Raw genomic sequence first — 18269 nt, 5'->3', positions numbered from 1 at the left:
TGATTACATTTACCAGAAAATAATATGAGACAGGTGAGAAATAAGACTACCTAGCATGTCTGAACAAGGAAAAATCAGACAGGTGCTATCTCAGAAATGTCCTGCTGACTTGGCAAGAGAGTCAAGAGCAAAGACAAGAAGAATGCAACAATGCCATGTATTCTGGAGAAGATGGAGTGCTGCATACAGGATGAACTCCAGCACACATTCTTCCCATGACAAATGGCTACTTACCTGTTGAAGATTGGCCTTGTTTAACCCAAGTAGCAAAAGTCTGGTGGAAATTCTTGTTCTGTTGGAATGTTACTGTAGCTGGAGAACCCACTTTTGTAGTAAGTACTACTTTGGTTCCAGTGGGGACAGGGCCTGCTAAAGGGCCTACCACAACTTTCTGTGGTGCTGAGACAGTGGTTGCAGTGCTGCTGGCTGTAGTGACTGCAGGCACTACACCTGCTGCAGGCGGCTGCTTTTGCTGTTCCAGTCGTTTCTATAAGGTTTAAGAGAAAAAAAAAGAAAGGGGCAGTTAGCATTTTGTAAAATAACTGCTCTCTTCCCAGTATTGAAAAATAAAAGACTCTGACTGGATTTCAGTTCAAGCTGTAAAGGACTGAAGAAAAAGCTCTTTGTGCTCCCCATAGCATGAGACTCCTTGACCTGCAGAACTACAACTCTTATCGTACACAGGCAGAAATCTTCCTTCATGCCATCTTTAAAAATCTTAATCTTATGCTCATTTCACAGTTTGCTTTTAAGAAAACTTCAGAGTCTCAGATTAATTTGAAACATTAAAAAACTCTGAAAACTGTCAATCTGTTTTTGGCTTTGACCACATGCACACAGCTTGCATCTCCATCAGTAAGTGGTACATCAGCATGAACACGGAGTTTATCACTGGTGTTCCCAAGTTTAGAGATGCCTGCAATGAGATCTTGCCAGTTACAGGAAGAAAAAAACCAAACAAAACCCAGAGATTGTATCATTCTACTTTACCATTTAGAATGTAATTTCAAAAAATAGTCTTTTAACTGAAAATCCATTTTGCAGCTTGCTTAAAACAGTTAGGTTCAAAATGCCTTACCATACCCAGCAACCTTCTGTGCTGTGTCAGGAAGGTACATTTAATTTACAGTCACTTTGTGAAGGGACAGTATCTGTAAATTCCAACTAATCCACCATTCTCCCCTACGTTACTGGAATTATCTCTATTATTTTAACTTTCAGTGTTTTGTTAGCAGTTTGGTTGCAGTAATGCCCATGAATCAGAAGCACTCATTCAGCTAGTCATGTATTTCCTTCAGGGAGGGTGAAATGAAAAAGGAATGAGTTCTTAATAATGTATGTGAAATAGCATTGGGGTTTCCTCATTTCAGTTGCATACATTTATCTACACACACACACATCTAACTACACATACATATCTCTAGATATCTATATAAAGTTATCAATGAGCTTCATTCAGCCAACTTCAGATAGAATAGAATCAAAAAATTCAGTTTTATTGAAGCATGAAGAGCAAATGCAGTTGTATTCCCAAGTCAGCTATATACCATGGCAGCTTTCCATTACACTACAACACACTGTTGATCTTACCTGCAGATTGGTGCTTCTCAGCCTTCTTTTAAAATGAAATATATTAAACCTTTTTCAAGTGTTATAAATTAGGTAGAACCCCTCCCCCCAGGCAATCCAAATTTCTGCCTTAACCCCATTTCAATACAAAAGCGCACACAATGGGAGCAGCACTGTTTGATAACTCAGTTTGCACAGCAAGTAGAAACTACTTGGAAATGGTGTAAAACAAGGATAATAACTTTGCTTCCCACGTTCTCATGCATGTGGACTACCAGTGCATAGTTGCTGACAGGTGGGACCACCAAGAGCTCCCCCACCTGCTGGGCAGCCAATCGTTGGTGTTTTAGCTGAGCCTCCAATTGGGCCTTGAACTCCTCTGCCTTCTTCTGTTCACTAACCTTAGCCTGTTGTTCAACTGCCTGTGCCTTTTCCTTCTCCACCCTGCCAAAGACACAACACAAAGTGCGTTATACCACCACACAAATCCAACCATCCAACTGGATTTCATTTTATCCAGTTTAACTACTGTTGGAAGAACAAATGTCAAGACTGAACATCACTGAAAAACTGGTTATGGCTTTAGAAGTACTTTGAAATTAACTACTGAAGCTGCATGCAACATTCCTGAAAGAGCCTATGATGCTAAATTACTGCAGCACCTTACAGGAAAGTATTCATCAAAATTGGAATTTATAATTACACGTGAGACTGCAATCAGCTGATACCATTAATCTAAAACAGTTCTTTCTAAGAGACTCAGAAATGTTGGTTCATCTCTTAAGTGAGCAATACTTAAAATACTCCTTCAGTGATTTGGATATTCTCAGGCTGAATTTACTTTAATTGTACATATTCGTTTTCTTTGCATTATGGAAGTATTTTGCTAAAGCCATGCCAAAAGTAGCTTAAAGCCTTCCCATGCAGTGTAACAATAAACTCCTAGCATACAACAGTGATTAGTTCATGAGCATGGAATAATTAATATATTATTAGTTGCAATAAATCTGTAAGTTCTACATAAATTAACTCTGACACCAGCAAATAAGTTGAGCATTACAACTGAAAGCTTGGCTGTTATCAAAACACAGTAAACAAGCCTCACAGATCTGCTTTTACTGGTCACAGCTCCCAGGTTTATGTTCTCTACTGGGAACTTCTGTTTAACATACACACACACAAATTAAAACTGCTTTCTTGAAAAGCTCAGTTGAGTTTCTTTACCTTTCAGCAAATGCCCTGATCTCCCATAGCTCCAATTCCTCCTCTGCTACCCAACTTTCAATTACAACAGGGCCCGTTTGCTTGGGTGTTTCTGGCCTTTTTGGCCTTAGTGCGCTTGATCGCAGTCCCTTCCTCTGGGGTGTTGGAGTTTCTTTAGAGAACAGTCAAAACACACATATTAAACTCAATCATAAAACACAATTCAAGTGTAGACCAAGATTTAGTCTCTCAGCCTCATTTTATAAACAGGTAGGCCTTTCAGCTTCAGATAAAGCACATCACTTTGTTAAATGCATCATCTGTTTCAAACAGTGAATGAATAGCTCATGTCAAGTTCTATTTGCTCCCTTGATGGTCTGAATTAACGAAGATCCAGTTACCTTCATTTCTGTAGGAGCTTATGGGAAGGGAAAAAAAATAGGTACAAACAAACATACCTTTTGGAGCCTCTGGTACACCAATGGGACAAATAATTTTTCTTATACAGTACTCTGAGCGGATTCCGTATGGACCAACGTCTCTTCGTTTGATTATTTCTGTTGTTGTGATTTCAGTTTCAGATGTTTCTACAACAAATTAGTCCCATACATTAACAACACAAGACAAAGAAAAGCTAGATCTCTCCTCAAGGTAAAGAAACAGCTACTTGTACAAACTGTTGACTAAAACATTTCATAGTGAACATCAAGCCTTTACAGAAATGCCTGCATTTCTGTCTAACACTTTAAATTAACACAGTCTTTGATGTCCAGAGAAGGGCAACAAAGACGGTGAAAGGTCTGGAAAACAGGTCTTCGGAGGAGCAGTTGAGGGAACTGAGAGTGTTTAGTCTGGAGAAGAAAGAGGAGGCTGAAGAGAGACCTCATTGCTCTCTACAACTATGTCAAAGGAAACTGGAGTGAAGTAGGGGTCAGTTTCTTCTTCCTAGTGTCACAAGAGGAAATGGCCTGAAATTGTGCCGGGGAGGGTTTGGTTGGATAGTTCGAAAAAATTCTATCCTGCAAGTGTGGTCAGGCATTAGAATAGGCTGCCCAGGGAGGCGGTGGAGTCACCATCCCTGGAGATGTTTAAGAAATGTGTGGACATGGCACTTGGGGACATGGTTTAATGGCCATGGTGGTGCTGGGTAGATGGATGGACTTGATCTTAGAGGTCTTTTCCAATTCTCTGAACAGCAAGAGCTTTTGCGTGAAGAAACCAAGAAAGGTAAAGAAGTGCTACCTGTACGTGTAGTTCCTCCCCCAGGTGGAGCTTTGGCTGCCATATCATCCCATTTGAGACAGGCCCACAACAAACGCAACATGAGGCTCACTCCAGCCAATGACCTCACTGTCTGCAGGCGATACCTAACGACAAATCATTAATTATATCTTAAAATCAAACCAGGGGGACAAAGGTTTTCCATCCTCACTTTATGAAACACAGACATTTATGGAACAAGAAATAGCAAAACTGGCAGGTTTGGGCACAAACGTGTCTATTACTTGTATTTTAATTTGAACTAATTTTATCATATCCTTGCTTTACATTTGTAAGGAAAAGTTATGTACCTCCAAGTGATCCCAAAGGTTGGCCTAGGGGATGGATATGGCCAAATATCCAAAGCAGGCTTTGCGTTGTAGTTGAAATAGGGAACTTCTCTGATCCCTCCTTTTCTGGCCAGTTTTTTCAAGTCGTCATTGGGTAAAACAAAGATGCTTTTTTTACTGCTTTTGGTGACAAATTTTCTGTAAGACGGTAAGGCAGTTCCAGAACGAGTTTTTTTGGGTCTTGTAAATTTCATCAACTTCACTTTGTCTTTTGTAGAATACTCTTTGCTGACAGTCATGGAAGTCACCAATGTGCCTTCTGGGGTGGTCAGTGAATCTGTCACTGTTGTTGTCACCACTGTTTTGCTATGCTCTTGTACAGAAATGACATCAACATTCCTGTCTGCAGCTGGAGTGGTGAGCTTGGTTACAGTAGTGGTGGTGGTTACAGTGGATATGGCACAGTTTTCTGTAGATGACACTACTGTTGTTTTCTCCTCGTTAGAGGCTACAGTCTCTGCAACTTTATACACAGTTTTGGATTCTGTAGACACAGTTGATGTTGTGGTTGTCACTTCAGTAATAACAGTTTTTACTTTATTTTCTCCATTCATGTTTTCCATTTTATACATCTGTACACCATTCTGATCAGCAAAGTCACTACTCAGGCTAGATTCCTCACAGGAGGTTACAGGTGATGGAGCAACTTTCTTATCCTCAATGGCTTCAGTTTCCATAGATTCCATTTCACTGTTGAGGTTATTTTCTTTACAGACAGCAAGTGCTGGTGTGGAAGCAGTGCCAGCAAAGGCAGATCTCTCAGGAGAAAGCTGTTTTTCTTCAGTTTTCTGCACATATTTGGGAACTTTATCTGGTGGCTGAAAACACTCTCCGTATTCATGCTTCGGTGAAGCCTGCAGGCGTGACTTAGGGTCCACGTTATTTTTGTCCTTGCCATCCTCTCCCATGATGTCACCATTCATGAATGGTTTTACTGAAGACTCCTTAAAAGTCAATGGTTTTATTTCATGTTCTGGAATGGATTTATTAATATTATTCACTTTTGGTTCAACATCAGCCCCTGCCTTACTTTCAGAGGTGCCTTTAACTTCATTTGGCAATATCTTCATGTCATTGTCCGTGGTAGTTTTCCCATTCATTTGAAATGCTGACTTCTCTGTCTCAGTTTCTTCATCTTTCTTACTTTTTTTGTCAGTAACATTGTTTTTATTTGTCTGATCAAGATACTTGTTTATGGTACTTGTCTCCACTTTGAGCTCCTGACCTTTGTTTTCACCATTAGCTTCAGTTAATTTAGAGCTCAGTAAATCCTCATCCATTTGTGTCCCATCCACGTGTTCCGGAGTTTGACTTTGAAGGTTTCTCTCAGAAATTAACTCTGTTGGCTTTAGATCTTTACTAACTGATTTTTGATGACATATAATCTTGTTTCCAGATTTACTTTCAGTCTTTCCTGGAGCAATTTCCTCCTCCATTTCACTTTCTTGAGAGGATGTTGGTTCAATATGGCTTTTTATCATACAATTGTTTTCTGGATCTTTGCTCTGCTGTTCAGAATTCCCTTCTGAAGCTGATTTTTCTAAAGTGGCCAGAGCATCTTTTCTACAGCTGCTTTCAGTTACCACTGCCTCTAAATTTTCACTTTGACACTGAGATACTCTGCTAATAGGTAGTTTTTGCTTCAAAGGCTTTTCACTTGTTTCTGAAACATCCCATTTGATTCTGCCTTCTGCATTTGGTTGTTTCAAGCCATCCACCAAGGAACTCTCAGACTCTCCAAGCACCTCTTGCTCTTGACACTTAGCAGCAGCCATAGGTTCAGGGTTGCTTTCTTTACTGTCATTCTGAATGGAGCTTTCGCCTTCAGAGGACTGAGGTGAGTCTCCACCCAGTAGCTGGCCTTCTCTTTTGGATAGTCTGTTTGCCAAAGGCAAAGAGGCTTCATCTAGCTCACCAGTTTTGGTGCAAGGGATGCTGCTGATGGGCAAGCAGTCCTGTTCTGCATCTTCTGTTTGGGGCTTATCTGAAGTGCAAGTTTGCTCTTGGGAAGACATGGCCAGCTGGCTTCCTTCTTTTGCTTTTCTCATCTGTAGCTCAGAGATGTTTTTCTGGGAGCTCACAGACTGAACACCTGCAATTTTAGCACTAGCCTCCAGTTTCAACCTTTCGAGACGTTGTTTTTCTTCCAGTGTAAACTGTTTTATTCTCCTCTCAAGCAGTCCATCCAATTTGGAGGATTTGACTTTCCTCTTGTAGCAAGTCCTTAAATGAAAGCCCTCACTGACATTGATTATATCCCGCTTACAATGACTGTCCTCATCTCTTACAAGAGATTCAATTTTCACATCATCTACATCCATAGGCTCTTCCTTGATGACTTTACCATTTTCTCCATCGATTTCTTTTTCCACTGTGAAGAAGAAATGACTCTCAATCAGTAAGCTCTCCCAGCAATGAATATCAAACTCTATTTTGCCATTCAGTACTAGGAAATAAATCTGCCTTTTAGCATATTCATAGAGGTCAAGGAAAAGGGAACGAAAACTTCAGACACTACTACAAGGGGGAACAAGCAATCATTGAACTGAGATGTTTTAAATGCCTTGACAAAATCTGTCACAGTTTTTCCATGGTTATTTCTGAGGTCCTATGCTTTTACACATGCAATGTTGGAATCAACAGGTAGTTTTATAAGGACTTAAGTATATCACCTTTGTCTTCTGCATGATCTGGGTTTTCAGAAATTGTATCCACTTCTACTTTTTCTTCACGTGACTTTTCTTCTTTCACTTTTACTTTCTCCAAGGTTTCAGAAACATCTGCTCTGTCTTTTACTTGCAGATCATGAGAATCCTTTGTTCTGTCTTTCTCTGGTTTTACCTTAAGTGAACCTTTTCGTTTATCCAAGTTGCATTTTTCTTCTTCACTCTTTGCTATTAACAAACAAAATGGTTTCAATTATTCAGAGTATTTTTTATTCTCCCCTACATTAGTGTATGTTAGGTTACTTCTCAAATCATTCACTTATTACTGAATTGGATGTTATCAACAAAGATCAGCAGATATCCATAAAAGCCTCCCTGGAACACTATCTGTAACGAAGTCTACATAAGAATTATCACATGCAAATAATGAACAGAATGCCCAATAAAAAGCAGCAAATTAGTAATTCACAAAAACGTAAGCAATGCAGACACTTACTTGGTAGCAACTTTCTGTAATTTGCGTTAGTATTTCCAGGCAGTTTGGGCATAAACCTGTGCACATGTGTTTTACTAATCCAGCTCCAGCCTCCATAGCCTGTTACTCTATACTCCTCTCCTTTTTGTTTCCAAACCTGTTTTTAAAATAGTAGTTTCAATGGTGCTATTTGCTGCATTAGTAATGTATACATTAATTTAAAACCCCTAACATAATTTAATTAAAACCCAAACCCAGACTTTTCCCAGCAAGTTGAAGTATACCTGTGAAATAATGTGCTATAATTCAATATATAAAATCAATTTAATTATCAACAGCTATCAGAATAACACCTAAAATCATATTTATTTCATGGAACAGTGAGAATCTATCTACCTAAAAGCTGAAAAATACAACCTGTATGTCTGTTACCACAAAAAAATTCAGAGCAAAGAACCACTCCAACAAAAGTATTTAGTATCTACTGCAAAAGAAGATGAAGAGGTTTCTATAAGCAGTTCTCATCATATCATATAAGCTTCCCAAGTAAAGGTAGCTAGGCTAGATTTTTAGGGGAATGCGGATGGGAGCAGTGGAAAGGGGCAGACTTACAGACAAGATTTCAATAACCACCTAGAACCCTTCTGTTAGGAAGGGCTGCATTTTGCAGACAAACATCTGTCAACTCAGGCAGGGTCACTAAGAGCACATAATACATGTCAAATTTAGTTCAGACCAAGATTATGTGCCTGAATACGTGGGCACAGTTCCTGTTCCAATGGCTGGGAGTGATGCAATGACGTTGAAATGTTACATTTAAAATGGAAACAAAAACAAGAGTAAGAAATTAACAGTTTCTGTATTTTGTTTGTTCTTCACATAAAAGAAAGCCTTACCTGATGTTTGACAGGAAATGTGTATTTCACCCAAGTAGCTTGCTGCATTGTTTCTTCCTCTTCTTGTTTTCTCTCTTTTTTTTTCACTTTCTCCTTTTCTTCTCTTTCTATTGCTGTCATTCTGCGTAATCTGACACACAGACATTAAAGAGCATTTAAGTACAGGATCATGTAAGCAAATACAACTCAACAACATGTGCTACTCCCTTGAATAAATACCTGAAGTTAAAAGGAATGTCCAGTATCAGGTTATATGAAGTACCTGCAACAGGAGCACTATTTTTCTGGCTGTTCCAGTAAGGCAAACACAGCTGCCTGCTACATTTCTGCTTGTGTGCCACAATGACACACAAAAGACAGACTCCACTGAACTAAGTGTGTTGAAATTTGCTCTTTTAATCTGCCCAAGTTTTATCACTTGGAGACTACAAACAAGCTTGCTTTGCAGGAGCAGTGACATTATAGAAACACTGTCATGCATTTTCATAGAGTAATAGACTGGTGGGGGTGGAAGGGACTTCTGGGGATCACCCAGTCCAACCCTGCTGCTAACCCACAGCAAGCTGCCCAGGTTCACACCAAGGTGGGTTTTTTAAGCCCCCAGAGGAGACTCCACAACCTCTCTGGGCAGCTTGCTCCAGTGTGCCAGCACCTTCACAGCAAAGAAGTTTCTCCTCATGTTTAGTTGGAACTTCCTGTGTTCTACTTTGTGCCCGATATCCCTTGTCCTGTCCCTGGGCACCACTGAAAAGAGTTTGGTCCCATCCTCTTGATCCTTACCCTTTAGATACTGATAAGCATTGATAAGGTGCCCTCTTAGTTTCTGTTTGAGAAAAAACATTAAGTCCTATATGATTGACTAAATTTAAATGTAATTCTTACAGGCTTAGAGAAACTACTCATTGTAGAACAAAGTGAAGTTCTCCTATTCAAAGGGATTTGAACTTTTATTTATTTTACCTAGTGTGCCCCAAGGACTCCCGCCAGATTGGCAGCATGACGACAGGTTTGATTGCACATTCCAATATAGCCAGTGCCAGTGCAAACTCTCTGGGTTTACTGCACATCTGAACAGCCTTAATCCAGTTAGACCTAAATTGGGGAAAAGATAAAAACCTGAAATGTATACATGCACTAACACAGTACGCTACGTTCATAACATTTCATGCTAGGATGAAAACCTCCTGTATTTGAAAATTTCACTCAACTGTGCAATCCTTTTAGCCATTCAGCACAAAATACACAGAGGTTATCTTGTGTTTAAATATAACGAAGGACAGTGCTTGCAAATCACAGATTTGAAAAGACAAAGGCCATTGTTTATTAATGCTGTTAGCCAAAAACACAGGCAAAGCAAGACAAGATGCATTTCCATTTATTAATTTACCTGTGGGAAGCCCAGTTAGGGTGAAGGAATGATGCTGGGATATTGTTTTCTAGCTGAATAATCGTTAGCCTCAAAGTGGATATGGTAAGAACTTTGGACCCATGTACAGACCCATTCCATTTGAACTCTCCAGCAGGAGTCAGACAGAACTTATGTGAGAGATGTCGTCTCTTGTCGTGGTCCTCCCTGTGCTGGTGCTTGTTCAGTGCGAAGGAGTTAGTAGCATACTGGTTGTGATAAACACGATACTTCCCCTCTTGCCCTAGCTTGAAGTAATTGTTGAGATTTCCTTTCATCACAACCTCCTTTTTTGTGTTCATCCGAGAGACTTCCCCTTGAGAGTTGACCACCAGAACCTTGTGAAAACAGGGAAGATTTAAAAGATTTGCTTAAGTTTCAAATATTTCTGTTTAGTTATTTAGGATTTCAGCTTTGACTGTCTCTATAAATCACAATAAAAATACCTTTTATCAGTTTATAGAAGCAAATAGCTCCTTATTTGATATACTTAATACATGTACCTCATCACTGATTGTACAGAGTTAGGATACTCCCAAAGACCAACTTTAACATTAAAAAGAAATCTGCAATATCTGCAATCCAGACTCCTCAGGAAGTCAAACCAGAAACTGTTTTTTGCTGTTCTGAATTATGCCCACTGAGGGAGACAGCTTTGGGAAAGAGCTTCACTAAACTTCAGTAAGTTTTCTGTGAAATCTCTCCTTGGTAAATCACAGAATTCATATGTGTAGCTAAGCAAATAAATATCCTGGATTTTGAAAACATAGCACAGATAACATCCCTGGAGATATTCAAGGTGAGGCTCAACAGGGCTCTGGGCAACCTGATCTAGTTGAGGATGCCCTTGTTGACTGGACTGGATGAGCTTTGGAGGTCCCTTCCAACCCAGACCATTCTGTGATTCTCTGAAATTACTCATAGCTGAGATCCAAAGAAGAGAATTTTGTGAATAAATACACTAAATGCTAACTTACAAAAGAAAATCAGTTAATAGAAGTAAAATCAATACATCAAACAATATGCAGGTAACTAACTGCAATGAATTCTTTCCATCCAAACACTTCTATTCTTGGGAGAAACTGAGCTACTTAAGAAAAAAAAATAACCAAAAGCCCAACCCAAACAAACAAATAATAAAAAAACTACAACAACAAAAAAAAAACCCCAGAACCAAAAGAAATACCATCCCCCCCAAAAACCCACAACAAATCCCAAGTAATCGAAATGCCAATAAACAGCCTCCAGCCATACGAAAAAATTGTACCAACTGGCAGACATGTGACAGATTTTACTTTTGCCTGCATCAAGCAGTGCTACAGTTTGCAGTGATTGTCTTTAAATGACCACACTCTGCCAGCAGAGATTTGTTAAGGCTATTACCTAGCTCTTCAAACAACAATCAAACACAAAGCACTGGAAAGATGTACTTTTGGCACACCAGTTCTGAGAGAATTTTAGAGAAAACACAAATCACTTATTACTGGCTATACTGTAAACAATTCTCTTAACTATCATGAGCAGCACATTATAGAAAAGGAGGTGCACAGAGTCACTGCCATACCACTGTAGACATCAATTTACTCAGCTCTTTTGCACATCTCTGCACTCTGCACATCTCAAATAGTGCATTGAGTTCTGGTGTCCTCATCCTATGGAGACAGAGCTGTTGGAGCAAGTCCAGAGGAGGGCCACAAAGATGATCCAAGGGCTGGGACATCTCTGCTATGAGGAAAGGCTGAGGGATTTGGGCTTGTTTAGCCTGGAGAAGAGAAGACTCTGGGGGAAACAGGAACTAAAAGCTGCCTTCCAATACCTAAAGGGATCCTACAGGAAGGCTGGAGAGGGACTTCTCACAAGAGTATCTAGAGACAGGACAAAAGGGAACAGTTTGAAGCTGAGGGAGAGTAGGTTTAGACTGGATCTTAGGAAGAAGTTCTTCAGTGTGAGGATGGTGGGACTCTAGAATAGGCTGCCCAAGGAGGTTGTGGCTGCCTCCTCCCTGGGGGTATTTCAAGGCCAGGTTGGATGAGGCCTTGAACAGCTGAATCTTGTTGAGAGATATGCCTGCTCATGGCAGGGAGGTTGGAAAAGATGATCTCTGAGGACCCTTCCAACCTAAGCCATTCTATGATTCTATGAATTAAGAGAACAAAGAAGGAAAAAAAAGTCTCAGTTTCCCCATGTGCCAATTAATTACTCCTTTAATTTTTAAGTACCTCCAAAGTCTGCCAAAATCACTCTATTTTAAGAGATTATCAGCTTTCTAAAACAGTTTTCATACTTCTTTGACTTTTTCAAGATGTGCACAAACCTCTCTGCCTTCTTTATATAACTTATTTGCTTCGTGTGCTGCAGCAGCAACCTGCTGGCTTTTCATCTGGCTCAACTTGCTATCTGGATTTCGTAATCTTGTGAGCATTCGTGTCGAACCCGGCGTGCCTCTTCCTGCGCCTGGAGAATCACTTCTTTCACCATTAGACTTCTCTCCTGCCCAGGGAAAGAAAAAAAAGGCTTTTAAAACAGACTGAAAAACTGGAAGTTTTGTAATGACGTACGAGTTATAAAGTAACGAACCAAGGATGTTAAAATGAAAGTTAGAGACACTATTAATAATATTATTATAAATGTTATCATTATTACCTATGTCCTCTGAAGTCTGGGATCCCCTCTCTGCATTTTCAGCATCATCAGATGTCTTAATGGAGTCACTCTGCCCAGAGCAGAACTCACTACCGTTGCTGTTTTCAACATCTGACTGTAGAGGTGCAGCAGATGCACTGCTACTGTTGCCAGGGATCATCTGACCAGTTTCTTCTACAAAAGAACAGCTCCATTTTTAGTTTTTCTTTTATACTGGATATATGCCCTTTTTTGTCCTAGTTTTTTATTTTTCATTTAAAAAAAAAAAATCATTTGAACATCTTTTGCTGAACTGGAAAGAAATACCATAAAATATTCATTCCCTCCAGAGCACTGTATCCATGAAACTGGTTTTGGTTCTGTTTCAACTTCTACAGCTTTAAAGAACTGAAATTCATGCTTAGATGAAACATGAACATATTTTAAATACAACACATTTTTTTTCTCTATAGATGCAGACACAGAGAACCCTCTTCTGAGACTTTGTTTTGCTTTTAGAATGCAGATTTCATGAAATTTGGTCTCCCCACAGTTTCTATGTTACCGCTTTTGATTTCCTTGTGCTCTAGCTGTTCCTCAAGGCAAACACCTTTCTGCTCCTCTCCAGTTTTCCACTGAATCTTTGATTATCTTTTCTTCAGTACATTAGTTCTCAGGAATCCCAGATTTCACAGTTCAGTTGGCACCACTCTATGTCTAAACTCCTTCTCTGCAAGCTTAAAATAGCAACTTCTTAGAATCTGATGGGTCTAGGTGTGGTGTCAAACTCAGTAAGACAAATGGGTTCAGCTGTCCTTGTTCCAGGATTCCTGTAACATCCTTAACCTGAAGCCATCTTGATTTCTGGCTTTGCCAAGTAGGTGACCACCATCGTTCAATCCACTTCCTTTTTTACTAAGAGGAAAAATGGAACCACTATGGTGTCTGCTGTTTGGAGCAGAGTGGAAACACCCAGACTAGAACAGACTCTTCATAAAAGACTGAACTCCAACTGCATTTAAACAAGGATGGTGGCAGATACATTCTTGTCTAGCTCTGAATTTTGCTCTTATTTTCCTCCTCTTTGAGGGTAGCTGTGTCAGTGGTATTGGTTCAGTATCTCTCCCTCTCTCTCAAATGAGTGTGTCTCAAACTGGGATTTCATAATAGAAGCCCAAGTATCACTATACAGTAAATCAGACTTAAGGAGGAACCTCCATACACACTTTCCTACAAAAGAAAGCCCATTAATTTTAAAATAAGCTAGAAGTTTTGGAAGGAGAAGAGTACCTGTGAAAGTATAATAAAGAAACAATGATAAATACAGAAGAGAATCCTTAAAATATGAACTCATAAATGTGTTTGGAACAAAATTACAGGATCGCTATCTTTCCATTAAACCTCTACACCGTCATTTTAACTTTAAATGGAATAAAAAAAAGAAAAAAGAATGAGTGAAAATATTTGGTCAAATATCTACAATGTATGCTTTTTCCCCCACGCGCTGGGACATTTTTTGTATTTAAAAAGTGTCCTGTGAAGCTTCCAGATTAATATATTCATCTTTCATTTTCTCCCTCTGTTAGCAAAGACTATTGACAAGGTGTAGACGCGTTCACATCTGCAAGCTCCAGAACTACAATCTATATCCAAATGGAGAATTATTTCTGTAGGAGGCAAAATGTTTACTGCTGCTTTTTCAAACCTAACACACCAAGTAGGGGTGCACCACAGATGAGAGCATTTTTAGATTTTTTAAAAAGTGAAAATAAAACTCTAATAATTTTTAGTGTAATCGGCATTACAAACCAACATTTGGTTATGTTGTAAAGCTTGCAACAGAATATAATTCTAAATGTAACAGCGTATCATTCTACAACACTACACTGAAAAGTGAAATTACACCTAACCAAGTCCCATTTGTTCCTAAATCTAACAATTTTTATTTGTTTTTGGTATCTTTTTAAAGTGCATATTACTACTTTTGAATCACTGACAGAGTAGAACAAAAGATGTTAAAATATATGAGCTTCTGTGCTTCCAATTCTGAAATCTGTTTAAAATTCCAAGCATGACAATTTTCATCTTGACATTTCAGTGCAACGGTTTACTCACATGAATGAAATACTTTGTTTGTTAGTACTTTGTACAGTAAATGAGAGGTTAAAATAATAAACAAGCCAGCAGCAAATCAGAATTTGAAATAAACTTTGGTAGGATGCTAACAATTGTTATGGATCACTATGGAAAAATAAAATATTATGCAGAAAAAAAAAAAAACATAAAAAAAGCTTAGCCATAGTCATCTTTGAAAGGTATGGAAACAAATGCTAATGGGCCACAAATTTGAAGCACTAGTTGCAAGAAAATTAACTTTGAAATGTTAATGACAACGTAGCAGTAAAGGATGGCACTGCAAGCAAACAGCATGAGTGATATGCACTGTGAATGGTTTTAGAGGACAAACCCGATAGAAAAACTTAACAGACTACCCAAATTACAGAGGCATTGGTGACAGTGCCTTCTGTACCTGAGAGTTCCTGAGGGAGCTCTGATGCCACCTTCTTCTCTGCCACGTTGTTGCTATCAAGGCTTTCTGACTGACACCCCATTGCGTTCTTCCCTTCAGAGCAACTAGTCTCTCCTGCAGAAGGATTTGTGTTGCTGTCATCAGTGCTTGATGTCACAGAGTTACTTTTATCCCCAACGACTGTTGCCTCTATAGTAAAATGCACAACAAAACTTTAGGGATATTCTTTAGTATGCCTCAGGATGTCAGTTGCCATCATCCATAGAAAGCAGCTTTGTTTGTCTGTTTGATAATGCTGGACAACATGGAGCTTTTCCCTTTTTTTCTTCAAGGAGATAGTATTGTCTCAAAATTAAAGAGCAAACTATTTGGTGAGGAAAACAATGTTAAAAATTATGTGATATTGCTTACTGCAAACACACTGATCACAACTTGTAAGTGCCACCTGTAATTCAAGCCAAGCTAGCTGTACCTAATTTGCAAAGTAGGAAAAATGGTGAAATTGTTAACAGGAAAAACAATTGCAATATACAGCCACAAAGGAAGTGATAAATATCACCTATTCCTTAAAAAATAACTTAAGAGAATCACACAGAAAAGGTCACAGTAACACTAAAAAAATTGTGAGGATCTTAACTAAGGACTCCACCTAAATGAAGTTGTTAAACCACAGTTTCTTTACCTTCTGGTTTCACTTTTTCTCCATCTTGCTCAGCAGGCATTTCCTCAGTTTTATCTTGGTCTCCAGATTCTTCCTTGCCTTTCTCAGCATCTGTCTGGTCATTATCAGCATCACTTTTTGCCTTTTCTGCTTCATCATCTGCTGCGGTTTTATCTTCCACTATTTCTCCTTTTCTTGCTCTGATAACATCCAAAATTTCATCTACAATAGAAGTATGTTGTCCTCAATAAACAACAAACCACCACTTACAAAGCCACTGAGCTGAATTAGTATGACATAAATACTTTATTCAAGGAGACAAAAGGTAACATCCAACTTCTCAACACTTTTTCCCACTTTGAAGAAAATTCCAAAGATTTAATTATTGATTTCTCAGAATTATGCATTTATAGTGATAACTTAAATCCATTTTTAAACCTGACTATCTAGTCTTTGCATCTTCCCTAGAACCGAAGTTCAAACCTTCACGGATTTTTGTTGCTCCAAGGTAGATAAATTAAGTTGGTGGGGAACTGCAGAAGAGATAAGACATTCTTCCACATTTTGTGTACTACTGGAACAACTGTTGAAGCTCTACCCTTTCTGCCACTCCAACTCCCACTGGACTGTTAAATGTTTATGAGGAGTTACACACACATCACATAACCCCAGCATGGTAGGAGTTGGAAAAGACCTCTGGAGATCATCCAGTCCAACCCTCCTGCTAAAGCAGAGTCATTCAGAGCAGGCAGCCCAGGACTGAAGTGTCCCGAAAAGTTTGGAATCTCTCCAGAGGACACTCTACAGCCTTTCAGGCAACCCTAATGGCTCCCTTAAAGTAAAGGAGTTTTTCCTTACCTTTACGTGGGTGAAAAAAAAAACCACACACACACACATCTATATTTATGTACATAAAAGACAAGTCAAGAAACATTTGACAGTTAACACAACTCCACTCCAGCACCTGGGATGATCTGAGTCTGGCACACCCTAAGCATATCAAGAATACCATTCAGGACATCCTGGAATACAAGCCTCTTGGGCTGTTTTTCTGAGTTTATACTTTTAATTCCTCTGGTACCTGCAAGTATCAGAAGGCTCAGGCAGCCTCTTTATGTGCTAAAAATGAGGATGGGTCCTCAAGAATTCAGCTCACTACATCGCCATGCTGACACCTGTGTGATGCTTCTCCATCAACTTCTAATAATAAAACAAACTAATATTTGATTCAAAGTCCAACATCTGTTCCCATTAAACAAAACACTTACCATTTGCTGCAGAAAGGAAAGACTTGTTGCTGCCCCTTGCTTTGTTGGTAAGATCTTCTGTCACATCCATGTGCCTATGGATTTCTTCACGCATTTCATCCATAGTTTTGCATAGGTCAGCTTCCCAGTAATCTTTGTCTAGGCATTCAATTAACTCTGCCAGTTGTATCTTTGTGCTATAGTACCAGATTTTCTTATCTTTCTCACTTTCTGAGTCTTCTTCTCTGTAGAGTATTTAAAAATAAATATTTTAAGGTTAAAATATCTGGGTAATTGACAAAAATTAGCATCAGTCTACTTTTTGCAGACTTACTAAATGCTGCTATCTGAATGTGAACAAAGAAACCACATGATGGCATTCATCTGCACCCAGTTCGGTATCCAAATGCTTCTTTCTCACTTCCTTCCCTTTTTTATCCCCTCAGAAGCTCTCATGGCAAATCCCTCAGGAAAGCCTTTGAAGAGTCTCCTTAAAACTGGTTTGTCCAATATGGCAACAACATTTACTCCCATTACATTTGCTATTGCAGTAACCAGTAATCTATGACTACATCTCCAACAATTAGCAATAAAAAAGGGTATGGCTCCAGAATTCATCAAGGGTAGTCCTTCTGACTGCTTAGTCAGGAAATACCAAAGTTAGGAAGTTGAAAGCATAGAACGTGACATTCATAAAATGTTTTACATCAGCATCAGTAAGAAGTTCTCCTGTGACAGCACCAGTGAGAGACAAGAGTCATAATATGCTCCTTTGAAAGGATATGGGGATTCCCACATTTTTTATCTGGTACTCCATTATACAGGGAGCCTAGACAAAACTACTGGAGGACCACAGTGTCGAAAGCATCTCAACAGCGTTACCAGACTCAAACAAGCTCTGGAAGTATCTCAGGTAACAGGCTCTCCCTGAGTGCTGGAGAACATTAGGAGAAGGCTCTCCAAGCAGTTCTGCAGGAGTCTGCTTGATTTCAGCTTGGCTTGTTCAGCCCTGTTCAGCAGCAGCAGCCAGATCTAGGCTGGCTGTGGACAGCACCACTCCTGTGTGCCACTCCCAACACCTTGAACACCATTATGGGGTGCCACAATGATTTATCAGCCTGGCTTTCACACCTGAGAGAAGAGCTAAACCATTGCTCTCTTTGTGCTACCTGTAAAAACATTACAGACCCACAGCTCACTGAATCAAACTGTCAATAGCAACGGAAAGTTGAAAGATCTACTCTTGGAAGGTTTGTTTTGTGTTCTCTACTGGCTGCCTCTACATGGTTTATACATTAAAGATGGTAAAAACTGGCCTCGGAAAGCCAAACAACCATAAGGCAACTCGATCATCATCTCTGTAATATTTTCCACGTTCTCTTTAT

At 39.3% G+C, this 18269-nt stretch overlaps 1 protein-coding gene across 1 annotated transcript in view; it reads right to left on the bottom strand.

Annotated features, from left to right (window-relative positions):
* The window catches only part of BPTF (bromodomain PHD finger transcription factor), a 53127-nt gene that overhangs the window by 18398 nt on the left and 16460 nt on the right, over positions 1-18269 (bottom strand). The window contains exons 3-18 of the mRNA XM_054394031.1: positions 16906-17129; positions 15659-15859; positions 14977-15165; positions 12468-12641; positions 12139-12314; positions 9807-10162; positions 9380-9511; positions 8420-8549; positions 7545-7680; positions 7055-7276; positions 4344-6753; positions 4015-4139; positions 3231-3359; positions 2794-2944; positions 1890-2013; positions 235-487 (exon numbers count right to left, since the gene is read on the bottom strand). Coding sequence (XP_054250006.1) covers positions 235-487; positions 1890-2013; positions 2794-2944; positions 3231-3359; positions 4015-4139; positions 4344-6753; positions 7055-7276; positions 7545-7680; positions 8420-8549; positions 9380-9511; positions 9807-10162; positions 12139-12314; positions 12468-12641; positions 14977-15165; positions 15659-15859; positions 16906-17129 — 5132 coding nt within the window. The remainder of the gene's footprint in view (positions 1-234; positions 488-1889; positions 2014-2793; positions 2945-3230; positions 3360-4014; positions 4140-4343; positions 6754-7054; positions 7277-7544; positions 7681-8419; positions 8550-9379; positions 9512-9806; positions 10163-12138; positions 12315-12467; positions 12642-14976; positions 15166-15658; positions 15860-16905; positions 17130-18269) is intronic.

The sequence above is a fragment of the Indicator indicator genome, chromosome 29 (genome assembly GCF_027791375.1).
Source record: "Indicator indicator isolate 239-I01 chromosome 29, UM_Iind_1.1, whole genome shotgun sequence".
Lineage (NCBI taxonomy): Eukaryota > Metazoa > Chordata > Aves > Piciformes > Indicatoridae > Indicator > Indicator indicator.
The sequence above is the reverse complement of the archived record's forward strand: the minus strand, read 5'-3'. Positions and strand labels throughout refer to the sequence as shown.